At 53.2% G+C, this 16,167-nt stretch overlaps 1 protein-coding gene across 1 annotated transcript in view; it reads left to right on the top strand.

The window, feature by feature from the left end:
• Positions 1 to 16,167, top strand: part of LOC149334624 (uncharacterized) — a 50,372-nt gene that overhangs the window by 11,868 nt on the left and 22,337 nt on the right. The window contains exon 3 of the mRNA XM_089557967.1: positions 645 to 1,173. Coding sequence (XP_089414093.1) covers positions 645 to 1,173 — 529 coding nt within the window. The remainder of the gene's footprint in view (positions 1 to 644; positions 1,174 to 16,167) is intronic.

Raw genomic sequence — 16,167 nt, 5'->3', positions numbered from 1 at the left:
CATATAAAACTTGCATATTGTCTCAGTTTATGCGCAACCTTCGGATATTGAGATAAATTAAATCGGAGAGAATACTGTTGTCACATTCAGGTGCCCATTCCTCCTCCTTATTCCAATTCACAGCATATCTCAGCGGGATGGCACAAAGGCTTTTGCCTAGCTGCACGTATGGTGATTTAAGTGCTCGCCCTGAATTTTTCCGGCTTAGTTTACCCATACTATGTTTCTGTAATTTAATTGATGTGTAGAAACAGCTTTTGACTAAGTAAATACAAATCTTGCTGACATCCATTGATTTTTGTCGGCAGCATTCACGGTGTTGACAAGGTTATGTATAAATTATTTTGTTCATACCCGTTCAATGCAGAACAGCATCAACATTGCTGGCATGGTAAGTAGAAATTTTGTTGACAACCTTTGATTGCATTCAATGGCATTGACACTGTTGACTCCAGTTTAATGTAAAATTTATTGAATGCCATTTACTGCAGTCAACAAGCACTCCGTTTTTGTTGACTAATTGTTGATTCCATAAGATGCCAACAGTTTTTCAACGAAATGGCGATGCTGATTTTTGTAAGGGATACAACGTCCTTGTTGAGCCACTGCTGCAAACAGTAATTTACTGCATTTTGGTTTTACAGCCAATCTTCCCGGGCGCTCAACGACGCCCACTTACGACCGGGCACAGATGGGACAGTCTACCACAGGAGGAGCCTGCATGCTGGTCTTGCTGGCTGCCGTCCTGGCTGCAGCTATCACGCTCCTGATCGCACTTTTCGCCCTGCTTGCCTCGAACAAGGGGCACAGTCGGGCCTCTGGTGCGTTTTTGGACCACCGACCTTCGCGGCTCCAACTGGAACAACTCTGCTCGACCCAGGCCTGCTTACTGGCAGTGGGCTCCCTGCTGGACGCCATGCTCGACCGAGACGGCGACGCATGCGCCGAGTTCAGCCAACACGTATGCGGTGGCTGGCGCAGGGACAACCCGAACCGAAGCAGCTTCGAAGGAGAAGTCCTGGAACGTTCGTATAAACGCTTGCACGAGGCCATGATGGAAGCAGGCGATGCCAACAAGAGATACGCCGGCACGACGCAAGAAGTCAACATGGCGGCGCTGTACAGGTACGGGAAGGGCTCATCCGCTGTACAGTGTGCTTTATGCGGCGTCACGTTTGGTATACATTCGACCCACTCAGCGGACGTCAAGTCTGCATAAGGTTGCGTTCAAATTTTGGCCTGGTGCGACTACTTAAAACATAAAACACAATGTTTTATGTTTTAAGCAACTAAAACTGGAACACAAGTAGAGGAAGTACACAGAGCAGCTCTGCACTAACTTCTGATGTTTAATGAAAGATTGTTTACCCAGGTAACCAAACAATGCGTACGTATCAGGCGCCCAAAACAGCTACGCGGAACGTAACCAAAAACACGCTCAACCTTCAGGCAGGCAGTGAGTAGACAAAAATTCTGCTCCTGAATTCTACACGCGGGCACCGTTTTTCAGGAGCTTAAATTCTTTAATCTTAAGCGACAGAGACGTTGCACTGACAAGCGTGTCATTTTGTTGCAGGCTAATGTGAAAGTCTTCCAGTATTTGCCTTTTATCTCGATTTGTTGCTTTTCTTAGTACGGAAATCTTGTCGAAATCCGGGATGCGGTTCCTACATTGACTGCAGTAACGCGGGGAGATATTCAGCTCCGGCACATTTTTCAGATTGTAAGGTGGGGTTTATTTGGACAACGGGAGCAGGGCTAACAGCAGTCCGAGATCAGCCAGTCGAGCCAGGAGCGTGCACCAGACGATGCCAAGCGTCTCGCGCCTATGCCGGTCTTCATATTTACAATGAGCCCTGGGGAGAAGAGGAGCCATCCTGGAGATTTAAGGGGCGCACAAGACAGCGGCGTCGTAGTATGTCTCGAGGCGCTGGACATAGACATAGTTTCGCGGCGTCGGAGATAGGGAGACGATATGAGTGACTAAACAATATAGTTGAAAGGAGATGTTCACTTCAAGATGCGATAGGAGCCTCGATGTTTAGCGAGAAGTTTCCGGGAGAGGCCCTGAGTACGGGGAGGCATCCACAGCCAGACAAGAGAGCGGAGTGGGAAACGCTGGGCAGGTTGACCTTCGTCGTGGCGGGCTTCATGAAGTTATTGGGTAACTGTCGTGGGCGACCGGGCAATCTGGCGACAATGTTCGGCATGGCTGGCAGCTTGGGAAATAGTGGTGCACTCAGATGTGTCAGGGTCATACAGGAGAACAGTATCAATGGAACCGGAGGGATGTCGGCCATGAATAAGAAAGGAGGAAACCCTTTGCAGGCTGCGTTGCAGTATTGTGCGCGAACGTAATATAGGAGGTGGTGGTGGTGGTGAAAACATTTATTACGAATGAACAGGAGGTATGTTTGGATCAGCCCGTAAGGGACCGATTCTTACAAACACTAGGTGGAGGTCCCTAGTATGGGACCCCAGTGGCGGTTGCCGCCGCCCGGGCGCGCCCGACTAAGGCTTGTTGGGCCTGTAAGTCGTAGCAGCCGAGCAGGGTCGCCTCGCAGTCCTCCCGGGTTGGGTTGGGGATGGGGGGAATAGCGGGGTTGGAGGGGCAGGCCCACACCATGTGATAGGTGTCAGAAGACACTGCACTACAGTGTGGGCAGCTGCCGCTAAAGGAGGGGTCAAAATGTTTTAGTGCTGCCGTGCACAGCAATGTATTGGTGAGAAGGTGGAGAAGGAGCCGCTCATCCGCCTTCTTCAGGCCTTTACATGGGCTAGGGTAAAGGCGATGACAATTTTGATAATACGTTGTAATATCTTTGAATGTATAGACCGGATTAAAATCGGGTTCCTGATCGGATGGGGAGGAGAAAACAGCCCGGTGAGAGAGCGCATGGGCGGCTGCGTCTGCTGCCTCGTTTCCTGCCAACCCCTGATGAGCAGGGGCCCATATGAGGTAACGGTGTGCGGGGTCCGTATCCCGTATGCAATTTTGGTAGATTCGATAGGCTAGGAAGGGAGTGCAGCCTTGTTCGACGTTCCGATAGGCCCCTCGCGAGTCGGTGATTATGTATTTTGAATTGGAATGTGAGGCCGCGAGAGCAATCGCGACCTCTTCTGCTTGTGTTGCACTGCGGGCTCTGAAAGTTAGGCCGTTAACTGTGTTGCTGTTGTGAACTACCGCGGCCGTGTACCATCCCCCGTGGTGAGGGCCGGAGGCGTCCACGTAGTATACACCTGTTTTGTTGCCATAATATCGGGCTAGCGCTTCCGCTCGTGCCAGGCGCCGACCATTATGGTCTTCATGTGACATGTTTGCTGGAAGAGGCCGCACGTGGAGGGCACGTCTCCACAGTTCCGGGATGCGAAACCTGTCTTCCATTGAAGGGGTGTGTTGGATATGGAGTCGAGCAAGAAGGCGGCGATCCGACTCCGTTAGCGACAAGCGCGTGTACTGGTTTGTAAGGTGCGCCTCCCGGAGCTCCCGGAAAGTATTCACCACCCCAAGAGCCATAAGCCGGCTGTTTGAAGTAGTGATGGGGAGGTAAGGGCACGTTTAACAATTTTGCGAAGGATGACCTCAAGGGCGTCCTCCTCTTGTTTCCGTAGGTGGAGATAAGGAGTCGAATAGAGAATTCGACTAGTTACGAAGGCGTTTGCCAGCCGCAAGGCATCCTTACTTCGTAACCATCCGCGTTTGTTGGAAACCCGGCGGACCATGCGGCCCACCTGGTCCCCCACCTTACGGAGTTTGGCCAATGTAGTGTCTGGCCGCCTGTGTTTGTGGATGTAGAGTCCGAGTACCCGTATCTCATCACTTTCGCGTATGGGACCACTCTCAAGAGAGAGAGAGATATTTTAGTTGTGCACTTCTGTGAGGGGCGGAGGTGCACAAATTCCGATTTTTGAGGGGAACATTGAAGACCGCAGCGGCGGGCGTAGCGGTCTACTATCGTCGCCGCTGTTTGCAGGCTGGTTTCAATGTCTCCTGTGCTGCCCTGCGTGGCCCACAGAGTGATGTCATCGGCGTACAGGGCGTGCTGCACGCCGGCGACACCACTCAGCTGGGCCGGCAGGTGCATCATGGCCAGATTGAAAAGCAGCGGGGAAAGTACCGCGCCTTGAGGGGTTCCCCGCGTGCCGAGTAGGTAACGACCATGGTCCCTATCTTGAATTCGAATGTAAGATTGACGATCCATTAAAAATTGGCTTATGTATTGGAATTGTTGAGGCCACAGTCGGTGTGACTTAGGTTAGTGAGTATGATCTCATGTGTTACATTGTCAAATGCCCCTTTAAGATCCAAGGCGAGTACTACCCGGTCATTATGGGGGCATTCGAGGGGGTCAAGGACTTCCCGATTGAGTTGCAGGAGGACATCCTGTGCGGATCTGTGTGGGCGGAATCCGAGCATGGTGCTCGCAAAGACTTGTTTGTGTTCAAGATATGTAGATAACCGATCCCGCACCATCGTCTCCATTAGTTTGCCCACACATGAGGTGAGAGAGATGGGGCGGAGGTTATCTTTGTCAATTGGTTTGCCAGCTTTAGGAATAAAAGTGACCAAAGCTGTTTTCCATTCGATTGGCAGGGGGGTGTCCCCGCGCCAAATCGCATTAACGTATTCCAGGAGGCACTGGTATGCCAAGTCGGGCAGGTTCGTCAAAAGCTTGACGGTGACCTTATCCCGTCCTGGCGCAGTGCCCCGTTTCATTTTGGCGAGAGCCGCCCGCAGATCATGGATCTGGAAAGGTTGATCCAGCTCCGTGTTCTCTCTGCCTGCATAAGAGTACGTAGATCCATGGGGATCTTGGGCTGTACACAGATACTGGCCCCGAAGTTTCTGTGCCAGTTGAGTCGTGTTGCCAGGAAAAGCGTGCAGGGCTCGCTGCAAATGTTTTTGATTTTCGGTTCGTGTCTGGGTTGGGTCGATTAGGGCTCTAAAGAGACGCCACGTGTTTCGGCTGGACATTTGTCGCGCGGCCGTGTTGCATCTATCTACCCAGTTGGAGTCGGCGAGTTGGGCCGCGTACTCTGCCGCTTTCTGAGTAAGCTCGGCAATTCGAGCTTTAAGCTTTCTATTCTTTTTCTGGCGTCGCCAACGGCGGACGAGGCTGCGACGGGCTTCCCAGAGGTGTAGAAGGTGGTTATCCACGTCCGTGACCGCCTCTGAGAGCTGGATGTGTGTTTCATGCGAGGAAAGGTGTGCCAGCAGCTGTTGGGACCATGCTGTGTAGCCTTGCGCGGAAATGGGTGTATTATCAAGTGAGTTAAAATTTTGCCTGAATTTCGTCCAATCTGGGATATGGGCTTGTGTTCTGGGACGCTTGAGGGGGCGTGTGCGTAGTGTAGTGTTAATGATGCAGTGGTCGCTACCGAGGGTCTCCTCGGTGTTGAGCCAGTCTGCGTGTCGTATGTTGCGAGTGAAGGTTAAGTCCGGACACGTATCCCGTGTCACGGAATTTCCTAGCCAGGTTGGGTGGACAGGGTCCGTGTGGAGGGTGAGGCCCAACGCGGACGCAAGCTCCGCCAGCTTACGCCCGCGCGACTCCTCCTTGCGATACCCCCACTGCTGACTGGGAGCGTTAAAGTCGCCCACAATCAGCAGGGGATCGCGGCCCGCTACTCTTAGCGCGCGGCTAAAGAGGTCCGCAAAAGTCACTCGCTTTAGTTTGGGAGAGCAGTACACGTTGAGTATATGCAACGGTGGGTCCCTGCGGCGGACCATTACATAAGAGTACTCTAGTTGTAGGTCGAGATCCACTAGGTTGGCTGTGTAGTCTTTGTGAACGGGAAGACAAGACGCGCGATCCTGTTGGAACGTCGTGTAATTTGAAATTGTGGCGCCCAGGCCTGGCTCTTGGAGGGCAACCACGGCTGGTAAGGACTCGAAAGTTTCAAGGTAGAGGCTGAAATTGGCCCGCTTAGTGCGGTCCTTAAAGCCTCTACAGTTCCACTGTGTTATTGAAGTTGACATGGCCGAATTGGAGATGGCGGAACTCCTTTGATTAAGGTGTCTCGCCATGATTTAAAATTCTTGGGGGGGAGGAGGAGGGATTGGCTGCCTCAGAGCCAGCTACTTGCGCCATCAAGGGGGTGATGTCGGAAGGAGCGGGGCAGCTGTCCTCATTGTCCTAATCAATAATCAGACGGTTGAATTTTGAAGGGCGGGATACGTCCCTAATGGGTCCCGTCCGACGGAGGAGGCGGGGGTTGTCCGAGATGTGTTTTGAGACCACCGCGGGGACGGCAGATTTGACCTTTGTCAAGATCTGGTCCATGGCGGTCTCGATCATATATCGCAATTTAGAGATTAAGCGCTCCTCCATCGCAGAGATGGCTGTCACGAGGGCAGGCGAGATCTCCGCGTCGCTCTCCATTGCGTCCGAGTTCTGCGGGCTCGGTGCGGCGGACGCCAATTTTGACTCTAAATTTTGAATTTTGTTGAGCAAAAGCTCATTCTGTGCCCGGAGCACGTCTATCTGTTTTTTGTATTCCGCGTCGAGTGCGGAGACGGTTACGGGGGAGGGTGAGGGATGGGAGGAAGAGGAGGCGATCTCAGCCCAGCTGCTCACCTGTTTGTCGTGTTGAGGCGTTGATGCCCGGGCGTCGGCAGCGCCAATTGTCTTGAGGGCCGGGAAGTGGCCAATGTCTCTGCCGCTGGGCGATGGAGGCGCCGTCTTCTTCCCGGGCGCTGGCTTCACCGATGGTGAAGAAGGTGACGATGTCTTGTGGTCGGTGCCGTGAGCACCACGCGGCATTCCGCCACCGGCACCTGGTTTTGAATGACTTGGCTGCTTGCCAGGTCGCTGGTTTTTTGGCACTTCTGGGCGTTTAGCCTTGGGGCCATGCACCTTGAGCTGCCGGAATTTTCCCGTGCAGTCGCGGGAGTTGGTAGCGTGGGCTTGCCCACAGACTGCACAGGACAGAGTACATTCATGCGACGCCTTGACTCCGTCGACGGTCGGCGCCGTTTGGCCACACAGGCCGCACTTTTCATCCGGGCAGGGGCAGGTGTCTGCTCGGTGGCCCACAGTGCCGCACCGCACGCAGGCCGGAATGGTTTTCTTGCACGCACGCACAAGGGTCACCTCGGAGTTATAATGCACATATCGCGGCACCACTTTTCCCACGAAGGTGAGCGACGCGACGTCGGATTTGCCAAGCTTGCGGATATCGGCAAGCTCTCCAGCACGCCACTGGATCTTGTTTTGGAGGGACTCACTGGTCTCGTGCTTGACCACGGTGATGACGCCGCGGCACACGTCTCCAGTGAGTTGCAATTGGCCATACATGGAGAGCTGGCCCTTCGGTGATGTTAGTTGAAAATCGCGCAGAAGCTTGTCCGCGACGTGCGGCTCTCTGGTGCCTGCGACGATCAGTTTTTGCTCCCATGTGGGGAGCAGGCTGAGGGATGCTGCGGCCTTGGTGCCCAGGTAGACCGCGAACGCTGCTCCCAGCTCGCCATGTTGGTAGACATCCCTGAGGTCACCCGGGGCTTCAGGATGATGACGATGTCTTCTGGGTGCAGACGCGGCAGTGGCTTTGGTTTCCAAGAGGGTCCGGTCTTAGACTGGGCCCCTCCGTGAAGCGCTGCAGCGCGCGCAGCAGCGTTGTGCCGTGTTGAGCGGCCTGCCGACGTGCCGTCCGCTTTCTTGTAGGCGGCGTCCCGCTTGCGGGAGCGGCGTTCCACTAGTTTGAAGAGCCTCGGGTTCTCGATGGGCGCAGAATCCGGACTCTCAGGCGTTGGAGCTGAAGGAACCTCGGACCAGGCCATGGCTTCCGGGTCGTAGCCGCGTTGTACTTTTTGGGCAGCCATCTTGACACGGGTGGGCGACTCACTCACGGCCGAGCGTCGGCGTAGGCGTTAGGCCTAGCGCTGTCGCCACGAAACGCAAGTGAGAATTGGCCCTAAAATGCGTAAATGTTGCCCCACCTGTGTGTGAGTGGTGTCCACAGGTAGCTGTCGACTTCGCGAAGACAGACGCGGCTGTGTTGACGGGGTTCCGGCCGAGGAACCATGGCTCCAGCCAAAAGTTGGCGGAGACGATGCGCTGTACGTCCACTCGCTCCGCGCGCTCACAGCGCCCCCTAATATAGGAGAGAATGAGGTCCCAGATAGTGCGGTTCAAAGCGACGCACATAGCCAGCTGCGACATGTTAACTAGTGCAAATAAAACAGTGGACAGAGAAGGAGACGGGACACACGCCAGTGTCCCAGCACCAACTAGCCAAACTTTTCTTGTTTAATGTCACCCAGTGTGCAATTAAAGCGTTCAGTGAGGCCGTTTGTCCGAGGATGGCAAGCAGTGCAAGTCCTATGGATGAAGTTGTGCTTGCGGCGCAGAGCTTTGATGATGTCAGACAGGAAGAGGTGGCCTATGTCGCTGAGGAGTTCACGAGAGGCATCTTGTCTAATTGTGAAACGAGGCAGAAGAAAGGATGCCACATCCTGAGCTGTGGCAGCAGAGCGCGGCGGTTTCTGGATGCCTCCTGAGGTGTTCGACTGCAATCATGATCCATCGTTTGCCAGAAGCAGTATATGGGAAGGGCCCATATAAATAATTGCGAACGAGGTCGAAAGGGCAAGGTGGAAAAGACAGCGGCTGCAACTCACCAGCAGGAGGGTTAGTCGATGTCTTCCGGCGTTGGCAGTCAAGGCACCAGCGTACGTACTTCAAACCGAATTTATGCATGCCGCGCCAGTAGTAGCGGAGGCAGAGGCGCGTGTACGTCTTGAAAAGGCCCTCGTGACCGCATTGTATGTCAGCGTGAAAACATGAGCATAGGTATGACCGTAGGTGGGCAGGAACGACTAGCAGCCATTCTCGTCCATCAGAATGATAATTAGGGGATGAAGCAGGTTATCTCTGATCTTAAAATATGAAGGTTGACGGCGCACGGCACCTGATGGTGTAACCGCCGATGGGTCGGAGAGAAAGTCGAGAAGAGCACGAAACCAGGGATCCTTGCGCTGTTCGGAAGGCAGGTCCCTGATGGTGGGAGACAGGTGCCTCAATTTCGCAACCTGGCAGTTTAAGCGGGTAGCGGGGAGCGAAACAAGGCGTCGGCGTCCTGATGCTTGCGGCCCGACCGGTAGACGATTCGGATGTTATATTCTTGGAGACGCAGCGCCCATCGCGCAAGGCGGCCGGAAGGATCTTTGAATGAAGAAAGCCAACAAATGGTGTGATGATCCGTAACGACCTCGAAAAGACGGCCGTACACATAAGGGCGAAATTGGTATGGCCCACAATGGCGAGGCACTGTTTTATGCGAAGCATATTACTAGAGCTACACTACAGCCCGTCGAGCGCGGCGGTGGAGCTACCATTGACCTTTAGCGTGACCACGTGACACCACGTGACAACATGACGTCACAGCAGAGGAGAGATGGGCTGCCGGCTCGCGCGGTCGGCCGCGGCGGTGGAGGCTCCACATCAGAGGCGCGGCGGCTGAACACGTGACAACATGACGTCACAGCAGAGGAGAGATGGGCTGCCGGCTCGCGCGGTCGGCCGCGGCGGTGGAGGCTCCACATCAGAGGCGCTGCAGCTGACCACGTGACGCTACAGCAGCGGTATAAAGCTGAGCTTGCCTCGCTCTCCGGGCACTTACGAGGCGGCCAGGTGTTGGGATGCCGCCTAGAAGCAGTGCTGATTTGAACGAGAAGCGAAAGCTTCAGCGTGCCAGAGACCGATGAAGAGCGGGATGAACGTCAACCAAGGAAAGCCACGTATTACCAAGCCTAGCCATCAATATGCTTCGCATCTGACTAGGCTTAACATTAGCTAAGCCTCAGCCATTTTTTTCAGTCACAAATAGTTGGACTCAGCCTTGGTAAGTGTCGTGCTGTCACATGCAACGACATATTTATCGAATCCACATTTGCGCTGGGTGAGCACTGCACCGAGACCATTACCACTCGCATTCGTGTGGACTTCAGTCGGGGCCGCCGGGTCGAAATGGCGCAAGATGGGAGATGCCGTAAGGAGAAAGCGCAAGGTGTTGCAGGCGGCCTCGCATGCGCGTGACCAAGCCAAAGAAATCGACATTTCCGCCCAGCAGCTTTATCAAAGGGGCCGCAATTGATGCAAAGTTGCGAATGAAACGCCTCAATGAAGAGCAGAGCCCTAGGAAGCTGCGGAGGTATTCAGGGGTGGAAGGTTTGGGAAACGCAGTCACGACACGAAGGTTGGCGGGGTCAGGGCGTACACCGTCTTCGACGCAATGTGACCTAAAATTGCGAGGTCACGGGCAGCAAAAGTGCATTTTTAAAGTTCAGGCCGGCGTTTGAGACGCATCTCAAGACGCGCTTCAGGCGATATAGGCGTGGAACGATAGGAAGTCCCAGCCCAAGATGATCGCATGCGAACATGACGGCAGAACGATCAACTTGATCCTATATAAAATGTCTTGTATGTCTACTCGAGTAGTACGGATGGCTGTGGACGGCTGTGGACGGCTAGATGAGGTGCGCCCTTGCAGTTCGTAATGAGAGGCCGGAAAGGGGCGTCTTCATTTTCCTCAAAGAGCAGCAAAATGCTGCATTCATGACAGAGGTAAAGTAAAGGCTTTTAGCGCAAAACGACTAAGAAAGGACGGGGATAGAACACAGACACGCAGACACGCAGTTTGTGTTTGTGTTCTATCCCCGTCCTTTCTCAGTCGTTTTGCGCTAAAAGCCTTTACTTTACCAAGGTGAACCAACTCGCCCAGCAGAACGTGTTACTAAAGTTCATGACAGAGACCGCAGCACCGGTGTCGACAAGGCCCATCGCACATAGCCCCTCCACAAAAACATCAACTGAGTAAGCGGAAGACAAACGAGGCCTTTCAAAATTCGATGACTGCGCACTCTAGTTTTCTTCTTTTAGTTGTCGAGGGACGCCGTCCCATCGGCTAGATGAAGCGCCGACATGGAGAATGCGAACTGCGTCCGGAGAAGGTGGTCCGGTAAGGTGACAGTGAACGGCTTCGGGAGGCGGTCGGGAGACGATCATGCGCCGACGGCAGAGCTGCGTCACATGACTGGGCAAGCCGCAGAAGCAGCAGATCGGGCGACTGTCAGGTGTTCGCCATGAGGATCCCGCTTGAGCAGGCGGTCTAATATTACCAGGCGTGCGCCAGGAGGTTCCCAGTTGAGGCGGTCGAATAAAAGCTACGGGCTCTCGAACGGGACCAGCAGGCGCAGCATAGGTAGGTGGTTGAAGTCTCGAAGAAACGTCCGCATATGTCAGTGGGGCCGCGATAGGTGTGGGCTGAGGGGCTTGCGGAAGAGCCTCAGCGACCTCTTACTGAATAATCTGGCGCAGATCCGGAGACAGGGGTGGGGATGGCTCTTGATGGCATGAAATAAGTGAGAGCTGCCAAGCAACTTCTGCACGGATGGTGCTCTTGGTGTGCGGCAGGAGCGATGACTGGTCGTCTGCATCGGTCAGGCCAGCAAGGGACTCGGCGGACGTGGCATGTTCGCGATTCAGAGCCCTGTGCTTGCGTAGTTCGTCGAAACTCTCACATAGGGTGAAGACTAATGCTATGGTGCGCAGGTCCCGCGCTAACAACATCTGAAATGCGTCGTCACAGATGCCCTTGACAATATGCCTGATCTTATCGGTTTCCGACAACTGTGCGTTCAATCTCTTCCACAGGTCAACGACATCCTCGATGTAACTCGTAAAATTCTCGCCCACCTGCTGAGACCGCGCATGCCCGCGCTTTTCGGCGCGAAGCTTTCAGTGCTGCCTTACGGCTGAAGACTTCAGATAACATTGATTTTAAAACAGACTATGATGTAATGTCCGCCTCATGGTGCCAATACCACAGATTCGCTACGCCCGTGAGATATAAAATCACATCGTTCAGTTTGTTTTGCGCGTCGCACTTGTTGCATGCGCTCACCCGCTCATAGGATGTGAGCCAATCCTCAACACCATGGTCGTCGGTGCCGCTAAAGATGGCAGGGTCTCTCTGGCGGAGAGATCCAGCACAGACGACGGCCGAGCCTCTTCTATGACTTGGTGGTTGGCATCCGAAGGCATCGCGGTAGGGGGTAGCGTTCGGCTGCGGAGTTCCTGGACGATGTTACCCACCACCTGCACCAAATGTAAGGTGGGGCTTATTTGGAGAAGCTTCGCGACGGGAAAATGGCCAACAGCAGTCCGAGGTCAGCTAGTCCAGCCAGGAGCGTGCACCAGGTGGTGATGATGATGATGATGATGGTGTCCTTGGGCAGGTGATGGCCTGGCAGCTCGCGCGTTTGCCCTTCGTCTTCCTTACAAGAGGATTAGCATATTCACACGCCCGGTCATTCTCACATCTGCCGGTTTGACGCGTATGCAACCTGGCACATGGGTGGGGTTTGTTATGCACGACATGTGCGGCACATCCAACAAACTTGTTGGCATGCCTGACAGTGCTGCCGTTAGGCGTTTGCCTTCTTTCTGTGGCCTTCTTTACTGCAAAGCAGATACCAGGGAACATACTGGATGCAGAGAGTACCACAGTCACGCCCCCGTTGTCGCACTGTCTTCAGATTGGTCAAATGTTCAGAGGAATCCCCCAAGGTGGAGTAAATTTGTAATAAGGGAAGCTATACAGCTTTCTCAGAAACTTCGTAGTTAAAGAAAAATTCGTCCTGGTCCGGGGTTCGAACCCGGGACCACCGCTACACCGGAGCAGTCGCTCTACCAACTGAGCTAACCGGGACGGCAAGCTTATGGTAGGGCGAGAGCGAATTGATCAATAACTCGAAGATTATGCGAGATGCCATGAAAATAATACACAACTTCCAGTTTCTTCCTGTACAGCCTAGCTTTTTCCGAACCTTGGTGTTATCTTTTTACTTTTCTGTAGCACACACAGCTCGCATTGACGAGACCGACTGTCGAGAAGTATTGCGCAAGCATCGGCGGCGTCGCCGTGGTGTAAACATGGTCAAAATGCGAGACGTTCTATCCGAATCGCGATGGGTCGAACGCGACACACCCATCCAGTTCCCAACTTCAGCCTCAAGCGCGTCGGTTCGGGCAGACATGGCCAAATTTATTATCGCGACGTTGCAATGATCGCCGGGTGTCGGCACAGATTTCATCATTAACGCGCACTTCTTCACTATATATGTCGCGCAGTCCGCGTGCTGGGTTATTCCCGAGTCTCTTGTTTCCATTAGCGCACAGAAAAAAAAATGCACCCACCTGCACAGACCGTTTTGCTCGAAAGTCTCGGACGGCAGCTGATTCGCTCCTGCAGTTTCTTTGCAAATTAAGACCGCAGTGCTGGAAACCTAGGCTAAATTCGGACTGCGCGCTCCGCCGAGATGTGCGCTTCTCGGCCTTCAAAACCAAACGCTCCCTTCGTTCATAGCGCAATCACTCCAAACAAGAAAATTCAGGGGGCACTTTGGCTCTCTAAAGTCCTTGCACAGTGTTTTTTTTTTATTTTTCAAATTTTCTAATTTCATTTTTCCTTATCTATACTTTTTTTCCTTTTTATGAAACGCGTGCATTCACTAGATGCGCCTTTATTGATGTTTAACCTCAGCCTTTCGTGGCGGAGTGGTAGCGTCTCAACTTCAAAGTGGCGCCGAAACGCGGACACATTGGTAACATTCCTTGGTCTAGATAGTATGAGGCATTAAACGCTTTCGCCTTAAAAGGCCCCGAAATAAACGAACGCAACAGAATAAGAGGACGCTTGCTTACGCAAAGCGAGGACAATCCATAAGCAACGTACAATCGCATAATTTTGCTGGGCGCCAATTGCTCATAACACGTGGGTGTGTCTCGGTGACAGAGCACATCGGTCTTACATTTCTTTCATTTCATGAAAAAATGATTTTCTCTTAAGATCCTGCGCAGTCGCTGCGGAGACTAGACGCCATCCGCCGGGCCAAGGTGTTTCAAAAATCCGCGATGGATGTCTAGTAGAATAACTGGTGCTTAGGACGGTTTGACGATATGAACGCTGAAGTGACGTTGAGCTTAAGAAGACTCGTTCTTTTACAAATAAGTAAGGGAAGCAATAAAACTCTTGAGAGAGACAAACAAGAGCCGTTAGACAGAATGCACAATACAGGGATCCTTCTTTGCTGGTTTTTGCTGTCGTCTTTGCTTTCTAGACGTGCGGAGGAGCCGCTGTCTTTTCTCGCGGACTAAGCCTTTTCTCTACCAAATTGGCCTCGCTGGCGCCGGCAACGGAGCCCGATCTCGGGTTAGCCCCAGCGCGCCGAGCGCAAGTCTCTTCGTGCTCTTTTGATCCCTCTAGAATTCACACCCACAAACAATCGCACAGGGCTGCTCAAAGACGACGAGAGGAGGATGACATGAGTAAAGATCACGCGAGTAGGAGTCGTTCGACGAAGACGTACTTTTGTAACGCGCGTGGTAATGGGGATGATGGGCGCTATTCTACGGATACACAATCACGTTTCAGTTATACTATTTATCACCGATGCCAATCATTCAGGCAGCTCGATCTTCAAAGTTCCACGTCCACGAAGCACCCTAGTTCCGCGAAATCCAGCGGGATGGGCGGAAGAAAACACAAGCAGAAACTGAAAGCTCTTCTTTCGACCCTGTTGTGATCGGGGGCCCAGCCAGCGGAGAACGGCGAGCCGGGCTGGCGACATTGGGCAACGCTGACCTTTCGGAAACCACTGCTGTTTTTCGGAGAAGACGCAAGGAAACGCTGGCCTGGGGGCGGCTTCTGGCCACGGCGTCGGCGTGCACAAAGGCTCTAATCCCCTTCGCCGGCGATGCTGAATGCGGCACTGGTGCCGAACTGCGCTCTGCTAAGGACTAGCAGAGGAGACGGCGACGGCGGAGGAGACGGCGGCGCCAACCCATTGCCCGCGTGCGCCCTGAGCAGCCGACAAATCGGGGGTGGTCACGGCTGATTTGTCCCTTCCACCGACCTGAAGAGGTCACCGGTGGGAGCCGTCAGCACTCGCGTCTCCCACGATCAGGATCGTCACTCAGCAGCGAACGACCTTTGGTTCTGGTCGGCCCGCGGCAAACCAAACAGTTCGCGACGACCAGGCGCCAAGTTCCTCCTCGCCAGTGTGTGTGTGTCTGTGCGGTGTGCGAGGTCACGTGGGGAGGGCGGAGCCTAAGAAGAAGCTAAAGGCCCATTGGACGCTAAACCAGAGATCAGATTCCCTAGCTGGGTGCCTGGGGAATGTGAACTGCATTTAAGTAGCAATCTGTGCTGTGTCACAGAGCTTCTTCCCTGACCTCTTGTCGAGCATCCCCTTTTCTGACTTTTGGTCTCCTTGCTATTTTGTAAATATGTAAAATAAACCATCAAGCTTGCTATTCCTCCCGAAGGCTTCCCTTCGTAGTCTGCTGCTTCGTCCTCATGCGGTGAATACCCTGGTCCCGATCCCCGAGCATATCAACTGGTGGCAGCGGTGGGATGCTGCTGCCCCAAGCAGATCAACCCCCTCCCCCCCCTCCTCCCCTTCTGAATCCCCTGCAGAGGCATCTGGCCACCCATACTGCTACACTTCAACACGGTGTAATAGGCATGGAAGCCCACTCGAAATCGCAAGGCGGCGGCCGCTTCGAAGAGATGAACCTGTAAAACTCCCGCGGCTCGCTGCTGGGCAGATGGTCAGTAAGAGGGTCATTTATCGTAATCATTCGTTCATCAAGTGTGCCGACCAGTGGCGTAGCCAGAAATATTTTTGGGAGGGGTGTTATACGGCGCCAGTAATAAAATAAAAAGAAAGAGAGCCTGCGCCCAAACAATATCTTAGTCATTCTGATTTAATAAAGCCGGAGGGATAGCTGTTTCGTTCACTGTAACATCTAAATAAAAATACGAGTGCATAGAGGGCTCCGAGGACTTGATTCGTAAAGTACATTTATTTTCTCACAAAAAAAAGACTGGTACGAAAAACGTTGGCTATTTACGGTATTTTTACATGCTCTACAGCAACACAACTTCTGCTCTACAACAAAGTCAGCAACTGCGAACGAATGGCCTGGCCATAGAGGCGTTTTAAAAAAAAACTTTTTTTTTTCATTTCAGCCACCGTTCATGATCATTTGAGTACAATGCAAAGGATGAAAAAGTAGGTTGGCGTGAAAAGATATGTTTAATTGGTGAACTGTGCATACAAATAAAATGAGTGCTATGCGTCGTGCGATGGCGAAGAAGAGT

This window comes from Amblyomma mixtum, chromosome 8 (genome assembly GCF_055824585.1).
Source record: "Amblyomma mixtum isolate Tamu chromosome 8, ASM5582458v1, whole genome shotgun sequence".
Lineage (NCBI taxonomy): Eukaryota > Metazoa > Arthropoda > Arachnida > Ixodida > Ixodidae > Amblyomma > Amblyomma mixtum.
Note: the sequence above shows the minus strand (reverse complement) of the source record. Positions and strands in the feature narration are given on the sequence as shown.